The sequence below is a fragment of the Lissotriton vulgaris genome, chromosome 6 (assembly GCF_964263255.1).
Source record: "Lissotriton vulgaris chromosome 6, aLisVul1.2, whole genome shotgun sequence".
NCBI classification, from domain to species: domain Eukaryota; kingdom Metazoa; phylum Chordata; class Amphibia; order Caudata; family Salamandridae; genus Lissotriton; species Lissotriton vulgaris.
This window is the reverse complement of record NC_141694.1, coordinates 1,889,286,154-1,889,310,322: the sequence shown is the minus strand read 5'-3', so window position 1 is coordinate 1,889,310,322 and position 24,169 is coordinate 1,889,286,154. Positions and strand designations below refer to the sequence as shown.

At 44.0% G+C, this 24,169-nt stretch overlaps 1 protein-coding gene across 4 annotated transcripts in view; it reads left to right on the top strand.

Annotated features, from left to right (window-relative positions):
- LOC147709785 (uncharacterized) overlaps positions 1–24,169 on the top strand; it is a 1,097,608-nt gene that overhangs the window by 791,741 nt on the left and 281,698 nt on the right. For all 4 annotated transcript variants that reach the window (XM_086928225.1, XM_086928227.1, XM_086928228.1 and 1 more), the window contains one exon: positions 8,703–8,849. In XM_086928225.1, the coding sequence (XP_086784351.1) occupies positions 8,703–8,849 (147 nt within the window). The remainder of the gene's footprint in view (positions 1–8,702; positions 8,850–24,169) is intronic.

The window sequence follows — 24,169 nt, the reverse complement described above, 5'->3', positions numbered from 1 at the left end:
GGGCAGTGACTGCATGCAGCAACATATAAGTCAAACAGCAAGTTATCAACTCTGGAGGCTTCAGTGCAACTGGCCAGCTGGACACCTGCCTTCTGAAGTTAATGGCCCATCCAGGCCTAGATAAGTCACATATTGGCTCTAGGATTTTATTTGTCCCGTATAGATAATTCTATACAGCACACCAGATGCATGTTTCTGTTCACCTACACTTTGGGGTGAGGCACATATTACACTGTAAATTATAGTACTCAAGATGCTGCCTTTATTGTCATAGATCTCCAGGGCCATCTGTCAGATGACAGGCAGTAGGACACTGCTGCCTAACTTGGGATGTGATGCATGCACATGTCCTATCTGCAGTATTGGTCTCTTTTGCACAACCAAATGTTGCATCATCACCTCATCTGACATATAAGAGCAATATGTGTCAGCTGTGTGTATACTTGTGTATTCTGCAAGTGGTCTATTTAAAAGCAATGTTGGTGCACATGAGAGAGTTGTACAAGGTTCTTTTACTTTGTGCTATGTGTAACATGCACTGTTCAAGGCTTGAGGAAAAAAGCAGCACCGTTATTTATGTTGGCAATAAATATGGTCACAATGGTTTGTAAGGGTACCCTTACCACATGTAAAGCTTTGTTTTGGCACCACCATTTCTGAGCTTCAGTTTGAAATGGGGGCAACAGAAATGAATGTTCAATTTAGTGGTCCTGGGGCTGTAGAATGAGAGCATTCCACTTCATTGCACAGGTTTACAACATGTCCATGCACCTGTGTTTGCTGAAATTGCGCTGTGTGAAGGACATGCTAGGAATCAAAGAGCAATGGCTCCCACTTCATGTATCTGATCTTAACCGTGCACAGTTCATGCACTAATCCATGGATGTTCTTAATTAATGTGGGTTCCAGCAAAACCTCTTCTGGGCTGCTCTTGGGCACTCAATATGTTCACCATGTAACCCTGGATCCTTCTGTAAATCACTTGTTATATTTCAGCAAGTTAACTATATCTTATGCCCCACCATGCACTGCCTATGACCTAAAATTTTACTTCACTTACAACATGTTCACTGACATCACTGAATATATATATAACTGATGTAATCTCAAAATATATTACCCTTTCTTAAAGCATACTGCATTTCATCTTTTTCTATGCAGAGAGTGCAGGAAAGAGCCCCATTTTGCATGGTTACCTTCACCACTTTTTGCCTGGTATCTGATGTACTTTGACTAAGTGTGCACTGGGTCGCTGCCAGTCAGGTTCTCAGTGCCTGTGTTCTTTCCCAAACTGCACATTTGTTTTCACAATTGGCACATCTCTGGCTCACATGTAAGTCCCTAGTAAAAGGTACCAGTGGTACCAAGGGCCTTGTGGCCAGAGAGGGTCTTTAAGGGCTGCAGCATATATTGTGCCACCCTTGGATATCCCTCACCAAACAAATATAGACTGCCATTGTGTGCTGTTGTGCAGACAAAACTTAATAGTGGACATTGCACACATTGTGTGATATGCCCTCCAACCACTTTCTGTGGCACAGGTAAGTCACCCCTCTAGCAGGCCTCATAGCCCTAAGTCAGGGTGCACTATAGCACAGGTGAGGCCACAGCTGCTTTAGCAATGTGCCCCTACAGTGTATGCGCCATTCACAGGGATTGCAAATGCAGTGGAGCCATATTGAGTTCATGGGCTGGGAGTTTGTCATCACAACTCCACAGCTCCATGATAGCCTTACTGAATGCTAAGGAGTTTAGTATCAAACTCCTCAGCATAATAAACGCACACTGATGCCAGTGCTGGATTTATTACAACATGCACTCAGAGGGCATCTTAGAGATGCCCCCTGAAAAATAGCCAACTCCCTTGTGTCCAGATAACTGGTCTGCACCAGCCTGCCACACACAGACATGTTTCTGACCCCCTTAGGTGGCATCCCTTGTATTCTTGTGGGTCAGAGACAAAGGCTGCTTGGGGTGGAGATGTTTTGGTTGTCAGAGTATGCACCCTGTACAAGCAGGAACTATAATCCTAGTCCAAGTGAGTCAGATACACTTTAGAGATTTGCAGTGCTCACCCTCTGGTAGCTTGGCACAGAGCAGTCAAGCTAATATAAAGAGGCAATCTGTGCAGTATTTGTGCAACACACACACAGTAAAACAATCCATACACCATGAAAATACCCCACACTGGTTTAGAAAAATAGATTTTTATATTCTAAACAAAACAAGGCCAAAACAAAACAATTCAATATATAGCAGTTGTAAAATTGAACTTTAAGGGAATAAATACAGTGTAGCGCTGAGAAGCAAATAGCGTAAAATGGGTTATCTGGTCATGCTGGGCTGGACTGGGGCAAAGCCAAAGTTCGGGCCAACTACTATGTAGCACTGGCCGGCTACCGGACCCACACAGGCCCTGGTGAACAAAGTACCATAAGTGGTCATATCAGCAAGATGCGTTGTGAGATGTGTCGATGCGGGTTCCGCAGTCGAGCAATGCATTAATCTTCTCGTTGTGGTGACGGGGATGCATTGGTTTTGTAGACTGATGCCAGAGCCCAGAGGCATCACACGATGCATCAAGTTTCTCCACACAGTTGAGGGGCTGCATTGATCTCACTAAGCTGCAAAGTGGGCGATACGCTGTATGAAGCGTCAGTTTCAGAGGGCAAAGCAGTTCTTCCGATATGATGTACCAAATCTTCCCCCCGGTTCTGCTACCCAGAGACAAGAGATGCTTCAAAATCCATGTTGCAAGTATCTGGACTACTTTCAGTGAGCCAGGCATAGGAAAAGGGGTATCCCTCCCTAAGTTCCCAGTAACAGGAGAAATGCCAACAAGCCCTTGGAGAACACTTGGAAGGAAGGCAGAGTCCAGCTCTCCTTCAGCAAAGTCAGGGAACAGCAGGCAGCAGGGCAACAAACAGAAAACCAGCCATTCCAGATCATAGGTCCAGTTGAGTCCTTCATGGACCACAGCAGCTTCTCTGGCAGAGTTTTATTTACCAGTCTAGTAGTGTCTGATTTGAGGGGTCAGAGCTAAGCATGGGCGAATTTTGCGAATCTCGCGTTCGCGAATTTTGCGGATTTGCGAACTCGCAATCCGCAAAATCCGCGAATTCTCGTGAATTTGCGGATTTTTTTTTTGTGTGTTTGCGCGGGTTTCTGCCAGTTCGCGAGGGTTTTGTACAATGTCGCAAATTGCGAACTTACCTGTCGGGTCGCAAGTTTTGCGAACTTGTTGTTTCTACGTGTCCAGCCTGTTTGGGACACTCTTCTTCATCACTGCCACTCTCTGTCACCACTGCCACTCTCTGACTACTCATGCCACCCTCTGGCCCACCCATGCCACCCTCTGTTTCATCACAGCACCCTCTGGTTGTCCAGTCAGTGTACATTATTGTGGCAAGGCAAGCACACCTTCCCTGCCTCAAGTGACCTGAATTAATTTGGGGCTGATTAATGTGTCACAGAATATTTTTTTAGCTGGCACCTGCTTCCTTAGTGCTTCCTGATTAGTGATCTTTTGCACTTGCTAAGTGCTTTCATTGTTGCAAAATTAGTTACAACACCTGCCCTGCCCCAACTGACAATAATGAATTAGGGGCTGATTAATGGATTTGAACTTCCAGCCTGGCTCCTGCTTGTCTCCCTTAGCTGTAATTCAGGACCTTTGTGGCATATGTGTAACTATTCTGAGGATCAGAGCAGGGTCACATAATAGTTTCAACTGGCAACTGAACTCTGGAGGGGCCCCTCAGGAAGCACTACAGGAAATGGCTACTAATGATGAGCCTGAACTTTTGAACCTGGTAAGTAGTTTCAGTTTTGCTAAGATCGTATTTCTGCAATTTTGCACTTATTCGCGGGGCGCGAACTCACGCGAACAGTGCGAACAGTGCGAGCAAAATCCGCTGCTCGCGGATTTGCGGATTTTGCGGGAGATTCGCAAATCTCGCGGATTGCGAATTTACCGAAAATCCGCAAAATCCGCGAGCGAAACGGATTTTCCGCCCATGCTTAGTCAGAGCCCAAAAGTGCCTTTGATGTGGGGTGTGACTTTAAAGCCGCTCTCTCTCTCAGGTGCAGAGGTCCCCTTTTCTTTCCAGCCCTCTCTACCGGGCTATCTTTGGGGGGTAAAGCAACCCTTTGTTTGGGGACAGGGTACTCTTGATTAAAGTGAAGTATTAGCCCTTCCCTTCCATCTTGCCCATGCAAGGCCATCAGAATGCAGTTGTATGCAGATGGGTACTCAGATAAACCTATCCTTCCTGTCTTTGGGTTGTCTAGATTAAATATACGAAGTGTAGCTGTCACCCATCCCAGACATGTATTGGAGACACACTGTCAGGCTCACAGAGCAGTAAGTTTAGAGAAATGTCCACTTTCTAAAAGTAGCATTTCTAAAACAGTAATATTACATCTAACTTCACAAGTAAGGACAAGCAAAACCCAACAGTACTTGTCCTACCTTTTACTTACATATAACCCTGCCCATAGAGCTACCTCGGTTCTACCTTAGAGATGGCATATATGTAATAAGAGGGTAGTTTAAGACTTGGCAAATAGGTTGAATTGCCATGTCGAAGTGGCAGTAAAGTGCAGACACAGGCCTTGCACTGGCAGGCCTGAGACAGGTTTGAAAGGCTACTTCTGTGGGTGGTGCAATCAGTCCTGCAGCCCACTAGTAGCACTTAACTTACAGGCCCTGGTTATATGGTATACCACTTTACAAGAGACTTGCAAGTAAAATAAATACATCAATCAGGTAGACTCCAATTACATGCATGTTTTGGGAAGAAGCACATTCACTGTAGCACTGATCAGCAGTGGGAAGGTGCTCAAAGTCAGGTCAACAAAAATATTCAGCAAAGCGTGGAGGTAAAAAGCAAAAAGATTGGGGGAAGACCACCCTAAAGATGCCAGGTCTAACACAAACCCTTTAAGGTGACAGTAGAATTTCAATGTTTTGGGACTGGATATTGAAAGCAAATCATTGATGCATACTTTAACAAATCACAATCTGGATGAGACGCCCTCAACGTGCCCCTTCCAAATAGCGATTCGTTATTGGTTCCTAAACCATTTTCCGATTTGGTAACATTCTAAAGTATTAGTTTACAATCTTCTATCGAGTAATTGTACCGGTCAGAACTACTTAAGAAACATATCTTGGATTCAGAGGCACCCTAATCCTATACATAACTAAGGCTTGCAATAGCCTTACACCCAAAATCAGAAGAAATGTTGAAAACCTTTTAAAAGGTACTTGATTGGTTCAGCGTCAATGCTGAAGGAAGAAACAGATGAAACATTTAAAGGAAAGAGGGAGAAACAAGAATAAAAATCAGAGCAGGAAATAGACTTTAGTTACAGGAGGTAGCAGGGAAAGGAAGCAGATCAGGAAAGAGATAATGTATCCAGAAAATGAGATGCAAAACATCACCATGATTCCAGGAGCTAGAGATGAGGGGATTTCAGTTTCTTGTGAATATATAACGAGTGTGACTTTGTATCCCTTCTGGAAAGAGGCTACATAGGGAGGGGGCTGCTCCAGAGAAGGTTTGAGTGATGCTTGATTATTTTTTGAGTTTCTTCAAATCCAAACCTAAGGTTTATTTGTTCCTAAATTTCTTCTGGCTTCCGAAATTTTATGGTAGAGTGTAAATATTCAAGTTGTGTAAGGAGGGTGGCTTTGCCATCCATGTGGGACAGTTGACATTTAGTGTTGGATTCATGCCCCTATCTTTCTGTACCTATTTAAACAATACAATGATTATCAGAAGGCGAATATGAGAGTGAATATAAATAAAACTAATTTCTGACACTTCCTCCTTTGCACACAGCAGCATAAAGGGAACATGATTCACCTGCACTCCCTCAATAGATATTGAAGTATCATGCAGAAATATCTAACAGAATCATCTATTATACGCTAGTCAGATGCTTAATCAACCCGTCTATTTATTTTTTTGGTCTGGCTTTGAAATGTTTGATTTTCAATTACATCATTGGGTGACATTAATTGTTTTTCAGTTTCAAGAACTTATAAACATTTATAATTTTTCAGTTTGCTTTTTGGCAACAATCTCTTATTGCAGGGCAACTTCTTCTGCTAAACGTTCATTTGCAGTTTTTTTCTAAAGCAATATATTTTGCTTCGGAAATTACAACAAAAAGAAAACATGCAGCATTTTTCCAGTTTCAGGTCCTATTCTTGTACATTTCTTCTCCGTTATTTTTTTTTTTTAAACACAGATTTTAATTAATTTGCCTGGTGCCAACAGCGAAGCAGTGTTTTTTGGGGATTATTTAATAGGATGGCGCAAAGTGATGCAAAGCACTGTGTTAATGTTAATGTTAAGTGGCATTTGTATAGCGCATAGTCACCAACGGTCTCTTAGCTTTATGAGAGAATTAGAAAACCATACCAGCAGTTACTTATCACCGAGCGCACCCAGTAAGAGCTCATCTTGTCCCCCGGCCTATGTGAAGAAGAAGGTCTTTAGTTTGTTCCTGAATGGGAGGAGAGTGGCTTTCCTACGTAGACTCTCCAGCAACTTATTCCAAAGTTGGGGAATCAGAACTGAGAAAGCTTGTCCACCCATGGTGACTTTGTCCAACCATGGACAGGACAGCAGGTCTTCCACGGAAGAGCGGAGGACACGACTAGGCACATATCTCCTTAGGCGGCCTTTAATGTATTCCGGTGCCAGACCAAAAAGAGCTTTGTGTGCAACACATAGGCCCTTAAACCTGGCCCTCTGCTTAATTGGGAGCCAGTGAAGCTGCTGCAGTAGTAAACTGGCATGTTCACATCTTGGGAGCTTACAAATGAATCTCGCTGCGTCATTCATTACTACTTGCAGCTTACCTAACAGCTTGTCTGGCAGCCCAATATATAGTGTGTTGCCGTAGTCCAGTCGCAACAAAATCAGTGCCGTCACCACACTGCGCAGAGTTTAAAGTGATAGGAGAGGTACCAGTTTCCTGAGTTGCCTCAATAGGCCCGCATAAGTCCCTACCACAGTGGCCACTTGATTTTACAGTGTAAACTTGGCGTGTAACTTAAAGCCCAGGCTTTTCACAACAGGTGCCGGTGTGGCTGTAGTATCCAGTTCTTGTGGCCAAAAGATATTAGACCAGAGATTACCTCCCGTGGTGATGGCTAGTACCTAAACCAGGATTTACATTAAGTGAGTTGGCAGTCATCCAGTTCATTATAAAACTAAGGATGTTCTGTACTGGGGACTGCGCTTGAAGAGAGCTGTCAATACTGAGGGTCAATTGAGTGTCATCCACATAATTGAACACTCAACAGTCCATTTGTGGGATCAAGCACACTGCCTACGCTCCACAAATGGTGTAAGGATATGGATGAGGCGATGGTGGCCGAAAAGGCGTTTTTTGTACATCACGGCTGTCCTCAAAAGTGGGTGAAAGTGTGGTGAGCGTGGAATAAATGCAGGCGATACATTTGTGACCCGCCAGAACTTGACGCAGATGAAGACTCACCCTCATATGAACTGTTGTGTCCTGGGGCATGGAAAGAGGGGGTTGTAAATATGGGGCTGGTAGGACCGTAGGATGACGTGTAAGTGTAAAATGTCCTATTATTCTGAGATCTCGATGCCATTGCTGACTATGTTGACCGTTGATGTATGTATAACTGCCTTGTTTTCTGACTTAATAAAAACTTTAATAACAGTCCATTTGTGCCAAATCCGCCTCCAGTTGCTGGAGGTGGATGTTAAAAAGTAGTGGGGACAGTGCGGATCTCTGTGGAACTCCACTAGACAGTGCACCTTTACTGGACAAAAATCCCCCTAGCTGAACCTTTTGGGTCCGGCCCTTCAAAAGGAGGAAATCCATTGATATCCCACACCAGAGATTGCCAGCTTCTGAATCCGAACCAACAGTTGGGCATGGTTCACCACGTCAAATACAGCTGTTAGGTCCAGCAGGATCAGAGCAGAGGGCTTCTTCTTGTCAGCCACAAGCCTTAGCTCGTCCAGCACTGCTAGCATCACCAGCTCTGTACTGTGGTGGGCCCTAAAACCCGCCTGTCCACATGAAGCAACTGATGTTACTCTATGAACAGGTAGAGGGTTCTGTGCACATGTTATTCCACTACTTTAGCCAGGAAGGGGAGCTTAGATAGAGGTCAATACATTTTCAGGTTATGAACGTCTGCCCCTGCTTTCTTAAGCAACAGGGTTACCATAGCTTCCTTGAGATTGAATGGAACCTTCCCAGTTGTCAGGGATTGGTTAATCAAGGAGAGCAGATCCCTCCCCAGCACAGGGAGAATCTTCTTAAATAACCTTAGTGGGCAGGCATCCTCTGGTGAACCAGACTTAACTCTGGCCATAATGCGAGATAAAGAGTCTAGGTCCAGCGTCAGAAATATGGAGAGCTTCTCACCCTGAGCGATCAGTCGTTCTTCCACTGGCAGGGGGCATGGACTGATAAGGGTGTTACATATATCCATTAAAATGTCCTTGACCTTATTTAGAAAGAATGTCTATCTTATTACTATCCTCTGAATTGTTAGTAGTCTTCCCAGTAGTATGGCTGTGTCAGATACTTACCATTCTAAAACCCTGAAGACACTACACAAAATAGAGCAACACCCCTCAAGTACCTGTGCAGCCATTAGTAGATAACTGCCATTGCGTTAATTGAAATTTTTTCTGTTACAGACAAAGAGGGCTTGTGTCCCTATGAGGCCGATACCATAAAATGTACTTACCCATTACAGTCAGACGAGTGCCTAAGTGACGGCTACTGTCCTGAAGAGGAAAAGTGCTGCGGTGCCTGTGCCAAAAAGTGCACCAAACCTCCGCGAGGTATGCGGGTAATCTCCTGGTCTACTGTTCAGTTTCTATTTTTGGCAAATTCTGATGGGGTTTCTTCAATGTTTTCAAAAACTTTAAAAAGCAGTGTTTTATGGTGTTTATGGAATGTTTTGCATTTATTATTGCTTGTTTTCTGCACTGATAGTGCATGTGTATGAACTTTGTACGCACACGGAAAAAGAGGTACAAATATGTTTTTACAAGTAAACTTATTGCAGTACACCATACAATACTTCTTAAGTGAGTCTTTGGTCATGTGTGCTCGCTCTTTCTTTCCACTGAGAATGTTAATCTGTGAAAAGGCCCTCTCAACGTTGGCACTTAAGACAGGCATTGCCAAAACAGCCAGTACACAATTTGCTAACTCTGGCCACTGACATAGCTGTCCATGCCAATAATGGTGCACCTAAACATTTCGATTTCTGGGACAGGTTTTCATGAACTGAGTGCACATGCCCTCAGTTATAGAAGCAGTCAAAAATGAAGAAGTACTTTTCCAAATCTGGAGTAAAAATTCCCCTTTACTGAAGGGATCTAGAATTTGTACAGAGTCCCTAAATGAGGCTTCATTGACTTAAAATACTATGGTTGGTGAAGGGACATTTCTAGGCATCATTGCAAGCCATTTCTCATGCACTGTAAAATAACATTTCCTGAATTGTCCCTCAACATTTTTTTGCTTACCAAGTCGCAAGAGTTCTAACATGGAACATGTTGCAGTGCCAAAGTCACTGAAAGTGTCCCCCAGCCTACTCTCAAGGAGATGTTTCAAATTTACAAAAATTACACTGAACACTTGGTAGAAAAGGGTGTTTGCAGTCTCTGGTTTCTTTTATTATATCCACTACAGTTGTCATGTTTTCCTGTAAAAATGCAATAGAGTGTACTTTTTTCACATCACTATCAATATCCGAACAAAGATCTTCACATTTCTTGCTTTTGGCATCATCATTAAGCAAAAATGTTGTAAACAGCCGGCACATGGATAATGTAGCATTCAAGATCTCTAGGACTGAGAACCACCAGCTAAATCACAGAGTTCAGATAACTCTTTCTTCGATGCCACACAGAGCACAAAATTAGAAATATATGCGTTTTAGTTCCTGTGCATAACGAAACAGTGCACCAGAATGGGCTACAAAGTCAATAGCAATCTTCATTAACTCTGAAGATTGTAAAGATGCTTTCAGCATAACATCTAGCAAGTGGCAAAAATCTCTTACAGGGAAGCACTTCAGCTCAGGTATCGATTTTGACAGGTCATCCCCCACCTTTTTCATATACATAACTGAATTACTCCAAATACAAACAATATCACTCCAATCTTTGGTAAACTTGGTAAGAACTTTTTGCAGCAGCATTCCAAGTGACACTGTGTTCCATGTTTTCCAAACTTCTAGTGTCATGTTTTCACTACTATCTCAGATGCTTGGTGACAGCACTCTGTTCACATATACTTGTAACTACACATTGCATTGAATGTTTTAAGCCTGGGGTGTCTGGCAACACAGCTACTATCAATACTGGCTCACTAGAAAAGAGGGCTGATGTATCAAAGGTTTTCACCCATGCTCTCTCTGTGGGTAAGTGTGATGATACATATTGGGAACAATTCGAATGAAACCAGGCATTTTACCTATCAGTGAACGAATCAAACATAGCCAAAATATCAAATATGATGCTGATATTTCTGGAATCTCTACAGTTTATAAAATAATCAAATAAGACCTAAAACATGCTTCTAAACCCTGTATCTTTAGAACAAAGACCACAAAACAGAAAAAGGCAAAAAGAAGAAGAAACAATATTTTAGTGACATCCCTAAACAACACAACTCAAGCAGAATAATGTTAGCCCAGTCTTTCTAGCTGCTGATTTGTATAATAACGGTACATGGTATTGGCCCCTTCAGGAAGAAACAAAAATTACTCTTTCACTCACCTTTTACTTTCTATGAATGGCATTTAGTTTGGGGTTGCAAAGGTGTTTTTTCAGTGTTTATATGCTTATTGGTGAGGGCTATTTTTCCTTTCGGTGGGGTTTTGTCAGTTATTATAGGTTTAAACCTAAACAGGTTAGAATACACATATTACATATAATAGGTGAAGAGGTGTGGCCCAGATATTGGAAGATGTAGCAAATGTTAGCACATGGCATCACTAAGAGAAACATTCCAAAGACATGGGGAGCGAATAGACCTCTGAGTGTCCAGGACTGGGAAAATTATTTAAATTGGTGCCAGTGGGTGGAGCAGCTGGTCTACCAGAGTCGGGGCTACCCACGAAAATGTGAGAAAATCTGGGATCAATAGCGTGCTAACAGAGGACTGTGAATGACGATAGTGGGAGGTTGTGGGCAACTCAAGAATTTGATGTATAACAGGATGATTGTGTTCAGTCCGGGATTATTTTGCACGTGGGTGCGGTATATTGTTATTTGTTGCTAACTGATATCGTCACATATCTGCTGTTGTGTACTGAGCAATTGTTTGCTAACTGAGGAGTGCTGCAACAAACATAAGGAGCTGTTTATTTGTGCATCCATGTCTGTGCCTGAGACCTAGAAACATAAAATCTGGAAGGGCATGTAGCAAAAAATAAATGTTTTAGGAGTGGCACAGCTGTCGGTCAAAGAAACAAGGAAAAGGTGGTGTGACCTCCGGCCTCGCATCAAAGAAAGGTTGGCAACATGCCTGAGTAAGTCCTAGGCCACAGAAGGTGGTCCCTCAACTGTACCCCACCCACAACACTGGAGGCAATGGTGGAGACTACCCTGGAGTCAGAGGCAGTTGTTGATTTTTGCATCCTTGACACTTCTGCATCTGCACAATTGCAAAGTAAGTGTACCTTCATATAACTTTATACTATATGCATGTATAAATAGAGCTTATACAGGCAGATCAGTTTGGAACCATTACACAGATAAAGTATCCCTTATGGTGCGTCATGGGACTTGGAGTTAAATAATCACAAAGTGTAGTCAGTGTCAGACACTAATTGCATCATATAGTAGAACTAAACACAAAATGGGTTCCCCATGTAATAAAAGTAATAGCATGTATATTCTCCAAATACATGCCACTGAGGAAGAAATTGAATCCTCAGATTGTGAGAAGAACAGGTCCAAATGAAGGAGGGAGAAGCAGGATGAGGGGAGAACCTATCCACACCATCTCACGCCCCTGCCAGTGATACGTCTTTCTTCCCACAGTCACCCTCATATAAGGATGACATCCAGCTATCCACTCCAATCCAGCCTCATGTTTTGAGGCCCTGACACCTGCATACTGCAGGGCAAGCTCTTTGGTGCTGTGATACACCTTACATTCAGTCCCCTACTGGGTCCGGGTCAAATACCAAACAGGAAGCGCTGTTTAGTGGTATTGAGGCATCCATGCTGCAAATTCAGCACCTGCAGCACAAGGAAATGAAATGCATGAACTGCGTTCCATTCAGCGTGCAATATCAGTGGGCTTCGATACACTAAAATGGACAACCTCACTGATCTCATAGCTAAACTATACACACAGATGGCAGAGGACACAACCATCCAGAGACTCAGAGAGAGGAGCAGAGCTGTGTTGACGGGTGCCTTGAAAAGGTCCACTTGAAGGCTTGTACATGTCACCTCAGCCTTGTCACAGTGCGCTGTGACACTTCAGGTGGAAATAGGGCCCTTCAGTGGGGATGTGTTGAGGAGCCTTGACCACGATACCACTGCACTGGAAGCCATATAAAGAGCGCAAGTTACAAGTGAGGGGATTGAGGAACAACCTGACAGTGAGGAATTGTTGAGTGTCAGCATCATCTCTGCCACAGATGCACAAGTGCTGCGACGCACTAGCAGCTGTACTTCAGCACCTCCACCTGGTGGTATGTCCCATATTGGACATATTTACAGGAAAAATTGAGGGTAAGGATGCTGGGGAGCCTGTATATTTTGTTTAATGTTAGATAGATGTTACATTCAGCCTTCTTGTTGATGTAATGTTTCATATATTTATGTGCAAACCAGATTACCATGAAACAGTAGTGAAACATATGACACATCCAGTTCAATTTGATCACTTAAACTATTGTGCAAGTATTTTTTTTCAATAGGTGTAATTAATCATGACTTAACTTGCAGAGAAATGTATAGTAATGTTGCCCTGCACCTTCTCCCTTCCCCTGCTCTGCTCTCCTCTGTTGGATGCTGAACCGGGGGTCCAGGTTGTTCATCGTCAGATTCAGAATCTGACACTGTAATGTGTAGGTCTCTGCTGCAGACAATGTTGTGTAGTGTGACATAGGTTGCTACCATCTTACAGGCAATTTATAGTGCAAAGTGCAGGGCGCCCCCACATTTGTGCAGGCAACAAAACTGTGATTTCAGCAGCCCAACTGGCCATTCAATGACAATTCTGGGGGAACGATGTGCTGTTATAACCCCTCTCATTCTGTTTGGTGAGAGAGAGGTAGGGTGTACGACTCCATGGGTGCAGGGCATATGCACTGTCACCTGAAAAACATACGTTAGTGTGAGGCAACATGCATTTTGCGTTTATTGGGCAATTACATATTCAATTGGACATGTATTTTCTGTACCTAATAAATATCCATCATCAAACACCCCTCTTTCCAGTTGTCTGTAAAATCTGCAGTGCCTAAACATCTAGGAGTCATGGGTGTTTCCGGGAACTAGTGACACTCTATCAGTGATTTTGTTTATGGGCACTGCATTCACCTTGAATGGTAAGGGAATGGGTATTATTGACGTTCCTAAGTAAATATTTAATATGGGAGGGTGGGCATATGGCCACATGTATCTTATCTATACACCCTATCACCTGGGAGAAATTTGCAATCCTGTGAAATTACAATTTTGTATGCTGTATTTCTTGCACGTTACTGGGCAGGTATATGTATAGGTGGTTGTAGATTAGAATGGCATCTAGTAATTTCCTGAAGAAACAAAATAGCGTACTCCTAGACACTGTTCCTGTAACAGCTATCACATCCTGGTAACTTCCACTGGCCAATAGGTTTAACGAGCACAACACCTTCACATTAGTGGGGATAGAACTGCTGCACAGAGTGCAGTTTTCTATATGTGGATTTATAAGGTCTATGATATCCAGGATGACTGTGCTACGTAGCCTGTATTGATAATAAAATCGCTCTTCTGTTTGTTGAAAATCTGTCACTTTGGCTAGCATTCCAACTCATTGTTTTACTCCCACTGTACCAACATAAACAGAGACCTGTCTTATGCAACTCAGTAATGACCATGATCCTCTTAGGAACAGCTCAACTCTGAGACAAGGCCTCATGCAGCATCGCACTGCCAAGTGCAGCCATTGCTTACCTGGTGAACCTTTTATAGTATCTGCACCTTCATATCCCTGTACATTTATTGTCATCATATGCCGAAATATAGCATCATATGCCTAGGACCTACCATCTTATGCTCATGAGCTGTAGCATAGCACATGTATTAGCATCACATGCCCTTGTTGGTGAGAGCAGCATTGTTCAGGTGCAAACAGGTCTGTTTGTGGTTATAAACAGCCCAGATGCTTGAATGTAAGAGCTAGAGAGCCACATGGACCTGAGGGGCACCTCTTGGGGGTCAGGAGCACAATGAAGACTGGTCCAAGAGCTCCTGTGAAGCTTGTTATCTTCCTAAATCTCAGAGCAGGAGGCCAGCAGACCAGCCCTTTGAGTCACTCTGGGGCACTGTGTTCTAGGTAGAGTTGGAGGTGCAGTTATTCTTCCCCAGGCAAGAGGCAGCAGGCAGGAGGTCAGCAAGCAAAGCAGCAGGTCCTTCAGAGTAGCAGTCCATCAATGTAACAGTCCTTTCAACAGCACATCAGTCATATTTCTTGACAGAGCATCCACAGATCTAGAATTCTACTGAAGTTGTAGTGTCTGAGGACCTTCTTTTATACACTGGTGCAGTGGTTCTGGAAGGTGGTAGAAGCTTCTAGACATTGTCTTTAAAATGCATGGAATTCCCTACCTCCCCTTCCCTTGATCCAAGGGAGCTGCAGTAACAATACAGGCTAGTTAGGCCCTTTGTATGGAAACAGGACACATCCTATTCATGGTGAGGCTCAGCCTAGCCCCCCCCTCAATCCTGCCAGTGATGGCCATCCATTCACACCTGAGCTCCCATTGTGTGTGGCTAGGCTGTCTAGACAGAATACAAAAGCCCAATTGCCAACTACACCCAGTCATGTGACCAGAGACAGGATGCAGGTGACAAATGGCTTAGAAAAGAAGATGTCAACTTTTTAAAAACTGCATTTTCAGAATTGCAATTTAAATTATGACTTCGCCATAAGTTAAGATTTTGAACTGTGATTCCAGAGACACTGGACTTGGAGAGTTCATCTCTTCCTCATAGGAATTTACACTTATAAAATGTAATAAGTTAATCCTAATGTCGTACTACAGGAGAGATAGGCCTTGCAGTAGTACAACACAACTTTGAAAGTTTTTCACTATCAGGACATGTAAAACTTAAAAGTACTTGTCCTGCCATTTAAATTCACTGCACCTGACATCTGGGATGCCCCTGGTCTACCTTAGAGGTGATGTACATGTATAAAAAGGAAATGTTTGTGCCAGGCAAAGGGTTTATTTTACATGGTCGATATGGCAGTGTAAACTGCACATACAAGCTCTGCACTGGCAGACTTGAGACATAATTAAATGGCTACTTTAGTGGGTGCACCGATCAGTGCTGCAGGTCCATTAGAAGCATTTATTTGCAGGTTCTGGGCACATGTAATGCACTGTACTAGGGACATATAAGTAAATTAAATATGCCAATTGAGTATGAGCAAGTGTTACCATGTTTAGATGAAAGAGTGCATGCACATTAGCACTGGTTAGCAGTGGTAAAGTGATCAGAGTCTTAAAGCCAACAAAAACAAATTCAGCAAAAGTAGGAAGAAGAGGAAGGCAAAAGATTGGGGGATGACCTTACAGAAAGGGCAATTTTCCAATGTCAGGCAACTCTATTCTTCTCAGGGTCCATACCAGGCCTTCGTTGGGTGATAGAAAACAATGGACAGTGACTGCATGCAGCAAGACATAAGTCGATCAGCAGTTTATCAAACCTGGAGGCTTCAATGCAACTGGCCCGCTGGACACCTGCCTAACCGACCAATCCCTGACTCAAGCCTGCTCTCTGCCAACTCACTCAAAAGGGGCCATCCTTGACTGGATCATTTCTAAGAAATCCTCAGTCAAGCTTATCTCCATAGACCCATGTGACTGGTCTGACCACCACTACATCTCCTTCATTTTACCTGGGACCCGCAAGACTAAGACATCGCAACCGGTGATTCCCAAACTCTGGACCAGAGACACTAAGAACCTCAACCTTATGGAACTGGAGGCTCGCTGCAAATCTGACCTCCCCCCTCGCACATAACCATGGTCAGTGACCTAAATGAGCATTACTCGTTGTCTATATCAAACATTCTGGACGATCTTGCCCCTCTAAAACTAAAAAGAACACAAATCAAAGACAGGACTGCAATAATAAATGCCTCTTTCCAGCAGGGCTCGACTCTGGACCCCTTGAAAGCGGGCCAAGTCCTCCCTATTTTAAAAAAAAATCACTGGACCCAGCCTCCCTCGACAATTTCAGACCTATCTCCAATATCCCGCTATTAGCCAAAGTATTGGAGAATTTTGTGTACTACAGCAACTAAGTCAGCACATCAGCAACTTCCACCTACTTGATGACTTCCAATCTGGATTCAGAACTGGGCATAGCACTGATACTACTATGCTCCACATCCTGGACGATGCCCTCCAAAGCCTAGACCAAGGAAAAATCTGCCTTCTAATCCTCTTAGATCTATCCTCCACCTTCGATACGGTCAACCATGATAACCTACTCGAACGCCTCTATCTCAGGATAGGTCTGGGTGGTGTGGTCCTAGAATGGTTCAGGTCCTTCCTCCATAACCGATCTCAGAGATTCCTCATTAACCGCAACCTATCAGCTCCCACCCAGGTCACGGTTGGAGTCCCCCAAGGCTCAACCCTGTCCCCCACCCTCTTTAATCTTTACTTAGAGCCACTCACCGAAGTTCTTCGTACCGCCAACATCTCTTACCATATGTACGTGGACGATACCCAAATATACATCAATATCTCTTCACTCGAGGAGATCCTCTCCCTGAATGAGACCCTAAAACTGACTTTCCAATGGCTAGCCGCTAACCAACTCAAACTCAACGCAAAGAAAACTGAATTTCTCCTAATCTCCCCTTTAAAAGCCAACCCAGAGATTCAGATGTGGATCAAGGCCATCACAGCCTTAAACTGCCTGCCGACTATTGTGGACTCTGCCAAATCCCTGGGCATAATCCTCAACTGTAACCTGAACATGCGAAAACACATTAACACGATGGCTAAAGCAGCTAGATTCCACCTGAGCTACCTATGGAAGTTGAAACCTTTCATTGATGCTCCTGACTTAAAAATGGCAGTTCAAGCACTAGTCATCTCTAGACTGGAATGTGAATGTTCCACCCTTACTGGTCTACCCAAGATCTCCTTAGTACCTTTAAAAGACTGCCTTAATGCGGCCGCCAGACTACTCACCGGCACCAGGAAATTCGACCACATCTCTCCACATATGAAAGTGCAGAACTGGCTCCCTCTAGAGGCTAGAATTGAGTTGAAACTGGCATGCATTACACACAAGGCTCTATATGCAAAGTCCCCTGCTTATCTGGCACAGAAACTAGTGGTATCTGGAGGAAGCAGGAACTCCCGGTCCACTATAAACCTCTTACTCCAACCTGGCTTTTTTCAGAAAAAAAGAACCTACAATAGGGCGTTTGCCGGGGTAGCACCAAGAATTTGGAACTCTTTCCCACCCGCCATCAGAAGAATCTCTTCTCTAGCACGTTTCAAGAAGTAGACCAAAACCTTCCTCATGGGTAAATTCCTCGCCTAATGCCTGCCCTCAACCACCCCACTGTGCCTGATGAATCTAAGACTATCGCTTCTTCCCCGGATCACCAACTCTCCCGGCAGAGAATATGTGGGACCTTTGTTTTTACTGACTCTAACTATGATTGCATTAATACACTTGTATCCCTCTTTTTCCCCTATGTTCTCAACACCCCTGCCCCTCTCCAATCTTTTGTATAGTTTTGTATATTTCTGCACTTTAGACGCAGTTCGCCTCTGTATATCATGTAAAGCGCTCTGTAAAACAAGGATCAAGTTTGCGCTCCATAAAACACTAAAATAAATAAATACAATTCTGAAGTTAATGGCCCATCCAGTCCTAGATAAGCCACATGTTGGCTCTAAGTTTTTAATTTACCCATATGTACACGTCTCTACAGCACACCAGCTGCATGGTTTTGTTCACCCACTCCCTGTAGTGGGTGACACATTACACTGTACATTATAGTACTCTCATGATGCTGCCTTTATAGTCATAGACCTCCAGGGGCATCTGTCAGATGACAGGCAGTAGGACACTGCTGCCTACCATAGGATATGCACAGGTCCTGCCTGCACTGTTGGCCTCTTCTGCATAACCAAATGTTGCATCATAACCACACCTGAAACATAAGCCGCAAATTGTGTCAGCAGTGTGTATACTTGTGTATTTGTACAATTTGCTTTTAATTTGTGATATGTGCAGCATGCACTGTTCTAGTCTCGAGGGAATCAGCAACACCATTCATCATGTTGGCAATAAATATGGTCACAATGATTTGTAAGGGTGCTGGTACCAAGTGTAAAGCTTTATTTCAACACCACCCTTTCTGAGCTTCATTTTGAAATGGGGGCAGCAGGAATACATGTTCAATTTGGTGGTCCTGGGGCTGTAGAACGAGAGCGTACCACATCACTGCACAGGTACACAGCATGTCCATGCACCTGTGCTTGCTGAAATTGCGCTGTGTGAAGGACATGTTGGGAAATACAGAGTAGCACTGCCACTTCTTGAATCTGATCTTAACTGTGCCTAGCTCATGCTCTAACCCATAGACGTTCTTAATTAATGCATATGATGTGGGTTCCGGCAAGGCCTCTTCTCGGCTGCCCGTGGACACTCAATATGTTCATCATGTAACCCTTGATCCTTCTGTAAATCCCCAGTTATACTTCTGTGAGGCAACTATAACTTGTGCCCCACCATGCACTCCCTATGACCTCAAATGTTACATCACTTATTACATGTTCAATGACATTGTTGATTACATAACTGATGACATCTCAACGGATATGTTATTGTATTTCATCTTTTTGTACCCAGAGAGTCACTGTGGAATTAATTCCGTGAAATTAATGTGCTGCATGTCCTAACTTCACCACAGAGAAAGACATAGATATAAACAATCAGCAGTCCAAGGTCTATGAAAGTACTCACTGAGGACCTTTTATTTCTTTAGTTGCCATATAATTTGGACAATATGTTAATATATGTGATAACTTGGCTTTGAGTTTAACTGTATCTTAGCCCTTGTTTAGAGTTGACCATAGTCTCATCCTCAAGAGGTTTCATGGTTGACAAAGGGGTTGGGCATTGATAGATAATGTTGGGTCAACACGTGGGGTCCACAGCACAACCTGGCCATGATCTTGAAGGCGTTTTAATGGCATTTATGTTTCCATGAATATTATCTGTGCAAAGGACGATGTCCTGAGGGAAAGTTACTCAGGGGCAACATGGCAATACCTGTAACAAGTCTTGCCTGTTGTCCATGCAATCGATTAATAAAAAAAAGCAGCACATTTTCCTTTAAGGAGACTGCATATCCCTGAGTCTCAAATAACAGGAAGTAAGTCAACAAGCCCTTGGAGAGCACTTGGAGCCAAGTTCTCAGCAAAGTCAGGGAACAGCTGGCAGCAGGGCAACAAACAGCAGGGCAACAAACAGAAAAGCAGGCCTTCTAAATCATCAGTCCGGTTGAGTCCTTTAAGCAGTACAGCAGCCCCTCTGGCAGAGTTTCAGTTACAGCAGAGTCTGATTTGAGGGTATTAGAGCCCCATAACTTATTCCCAAATGTGCCTTTGATGTGGGGGTGACTTCAAAGCAGCTCTCTGATGCGAAGAGGTCCTGCAAAATGAGGAGGTAAAAAGCAGAAAGATTGGGGGAAGACCACCCTGAGCATTACCAGGTCTATTGCACGCCCTCTGTTGTGACAGCAGAATTTCAATGTTTCGTGACCGAATGTCGATTGCATAACATTGATATATACTTTAAGAAATCACGATTTGGAAAAGACGCCTCAACGTCCCCTTCCAAATAGTGATTCATGATTAGTTACTAAAACCCATTTTGCTACTTTCGAACATTCTTCTATCGGGTAGTTGTACCGATCAGAACTTCTTTAGAAACATATGTTTGGATTCAGAGGCACTTCAATCCTCTATAGAACAAAAGCTTGCCCTAGCCTCACACCCAAAATCGGGAGAGATGTTGAGAGCCTTTGGAAAGATTTTTAATTAGTTCAGCATCAAAGCTGAAGGAAGAAACAGATGAAACATTTAAAGGAAAGAGGCAGAAACAAAGTGTGCTAAAGAGACAAGAAGAAAGATCAGAGCAGGAAACAGACTTTGGTTAAAGAGGAGAAAGTAGGGAAAGGAATCTCATCAGGAAGAAGATAATGTATCCCGAAAGTGAGATGTAAAACATCACCATGATATCAGGAGCTGGTGATGAGAGATTTTCAGTTTTTTATGAATATATAATGAGCGTGACTTTGTATCCCATCTTGGAAGGAGCAGCACAGGGAGGGGGCTGCTCCAGAGAAGGGTTGAGAGATGCTTGATTGTGTTCTGAGTTTCTTCAGATCCACACCTAAGGTACTTTTGCTCCTAAATTTCTTGTGGCCTCTGCAATTTTATGGCTGAGTGTAAATATTCAAGTTGTGCAAGGAGGGTCGCTTTGACAATTATGTGGGCCACTTGAAATTTGGTGTTTGCTTGGGACCTGTTTAAACAATACATGATTATCACAAGTCGAATGTGACAATGAATAGAAATAAAAATGATTTCTGGGCTATGTGGGACTAGAATCCTTGATACTTCCTCCGCTGCACACAGCAGCATACAGGGAAAAGGATTCACCTGCACTCTCTTTATACATACTGAAGCATCATGCAGAAATATTTAACAGGATCATCTATTATACTCAGGTCAGACGCTTAATCAACCGCTCTCTGCCTGGCTAGGAGATGTTATATTTTTAAATACATCCCTGGGTGACATGAAATGAAATGAAAGGTGGACTTATAAAGCGCGATTGCTGCCCTGGGGCGTCCAAGCGGTGCAAGAAAGTGGCTCTACTTGTCAGAAACAGTCAGCTTCGGGGACTAGTTGTGAGTGTTGAAGAGAAAAGTCTTTAAGTGCTTACGGAAGGAGAGCAGGTTAGGGTTCGCCCTGAGTTGAAGAGGGAGTGAGTTCCACAGTCTAGCAACGTTGTAGGAGAACATCCTACCGCCGGCTCCGGCTCTCTTGATTCTGGGAACTGTGGCTAAAAAGGCCTGACTGGAGCGAAGGTGTTAATCGGATGGTATTGTGTAATCAGCTCACGGCTAAATACTGGGCCTTTTTGCCAAAAGGCTTGGTGGGATATACACATTGCCTTAAAAGTAATTTGTTGTCGCACCAGGAGCCAGTGTAGGCTCTTCAGCCCAGGTTTGGCTGACAATCTGCCTGGCACCTGAAGCAGTGTACGAGTTGCACAATTTTGGATAATCTGCAGCTTACGCAGTGTGTAATCGGGGGCGCCTAGATACAGGACGTTACTGAAGTCCAGTCGCGACTGGATCAGGCCTTGCATGGCGACTTGCTTGGCTTCCATAGGTAAGAGTGGGAGGACTTTTTTCAACATCCTAAGGAGGCCAAAACAAGTCGCCGAGAGCTTAATAGCCTGAGTGTTAAAAGTCAAGGCTTTATCCAGCCATACCCCCAGGCTTTTCATGGTGTCCTTAGGTACAGGTGGTGTGCCTAAGCTTGGAGGCCATAGGGAGTCAATGTTCATTAAACCGACGGGACCCAGGAGCATCAGTTCCGTTTTGTGCCCGTTAAGCTTAAGGGAGGATGTCATCATCCAGCTTTTCACTTCCTCCAGGCATTTCATTAACCCCATTTGTGCTGCTTGGCCGTCCTCCTGCGCTAGGGAGACCACCAGCTGAGTGTCATCCCCATATGAAATGATCTTAATGCCAAATGGACGAACAACCTCAGCTAGTCTCATATAGACGTTAAATAGCGCAGGGCTCAAGGAGGAACCCTGCGGTACCCCACAGCTCAGAGGTTTACTGGAGGATACTGTGTCTCCCTCGAAGATCTGAGAGGACCTATTGTTCTGGAAGGATTTGAACCAGAGCAGTGCCCTGCCTGATACTCCAAAGGCAGAGAGGAGGCATAGCAGCATATCAAGATTAACCGTGTCAAATGCTGCGTTCCGATCGAGGAGGACCACTGCCACTGATCCCCCTCGATCCAGAATCCTTCTGGTTTCCTCGGTGACTGCCAGTAGTGCGGTCTCGGTCCCGTGTCTGGGTCGAAAGCCCGTTTGGGTGGCAGCCAGCAACTGGTTGTTCTCGAGAAAATCCATCTGATATATATTGATGTGCTTCTCAAGAATTTTGCTCACCCAGGGGAGCAAGGAGATTGGGCGGTAGCTGGCGAAGTCACCAGGGTCCAGATTCGATTTCTTCAAGAGCGCACGCACCATGGCCTGCTTCCAAGGGGGCGGGACTGTGCCAGAGATAATGGAGGCGTTAAGGAGGTTCATAATGGTGGGGAGAACAACATGGATTACCGAGACCATTGCCTCAGGTGGGGCTGGGTCACACGGTGACCCTGACTTTACTTGACGTGCTAGGGATTCCAGGGATTCCTGTTCTAACAATGGAAAGTGATCCATGGTAGCAGGGGACTGAGGAAAAGTTTCCGCCGGACTAGACCGGGCCTGAGCAGTGGGATCTAGGTCCATGACAGGATAGGAAGTGTACATTTTGTACACTTTTTGATGGAAGAATTCTGCCAGGTCAGTGCAGTGGGCCGTAGTTTTATACATGGACATGGATGGAGGGGAAGATTTAGTGAGGCTCTTTACTATCTGAAAGATTCCTTTGGGTTTGGATGTTGCCCTCATAATTTGTTTTGATAAGTAAATTCATTGAGCAGTTTTTACCTCAAATTTGTAGGCTCTAATCGCCTCTCTGTATAGGATTTTCTCGTCCGTGGAATAATCCAGGCGCCACCTTCTTTCTATCTTCCTTCAGAGCTGTTTTTTTCCCTGAGTTCCCCGGAGTACCAGGGTTTTTTTTTGTGTGACAACTTCATAGTGGTTTTGCGGAGGGGGAGTGTGGCCTCAAGAGAATTCAAGATCCACTCTTCATATTCTCGATTGGCTGCGCAAAGGTCCCCATTACAGGGGGGTCTGGAGGTCAAAAGACTGTTAGACCAAGATTCTACTGAGATTCTAGACCAGTCTCTGGAGTTCCTCACAGTGGGGGTTGAGTGGGGGGCCTTGCATATAGACCATTTAAGGGGGACAAGTGAGTGGCCAGTCCAGGGAAGACTGATAGGGTGCCCCGTCTTAAGCTCGGTGCAGTTACTAAAAACTGGGTCCAAAAGATGGCCCTTAATGTGGATAGCAGAGACGACCAGTTGATCCAGTTGTGAAGCCGCCAGATCATCTGCCAGCTCCGGGGCAGCGTGATCATAGGCAGCATCAAAATGAAAGTTAAGATCGCCTAGCAGCGTATAATTGGAGGAAATTGTGACCGACTCTGCCATAATTGATGGGAGGGCTTTATGAAACTGCTTTGGGGGGCCCGGCGGCCGATATATAAGGGTACCTGAGAAGCAGTTATTGGGGGAGAATTCAATGTTGAATGCAAGACTCTCGCAGTCTGGAATGGAATCAGAGGAGCATGGACATAAATACTGATCTTTATATATTATTGCCACGCCCCCTCCTCTCCCTGCAACCCGGTCCTTCCGCATAATTTGGAAGCTTTGCACTTTCAAGAACTTGCAACATTTATATGTTTTTCAGTTTGCTTTTTGGCAACAATCTCTTATTGCAGGGTAACTTCTTCTGCGACACGCTAATTTGCAGCATATATCTTACAATATAGTTTGCTTGGAAAATAACAAAAAGAAAGAATGCAGGTTTTTTTCCTGCTTCAAATTATAATTTTGTAAATTGTTTCTCGTCAGTTGTATTGAAAAAGACTGATTTTAATGAATTTGTGTTGTCCTGACAGGGAAGAGGTGTTTTTGGGGGATTATTTAATAGGATGGTGCAAAGTGATGCAA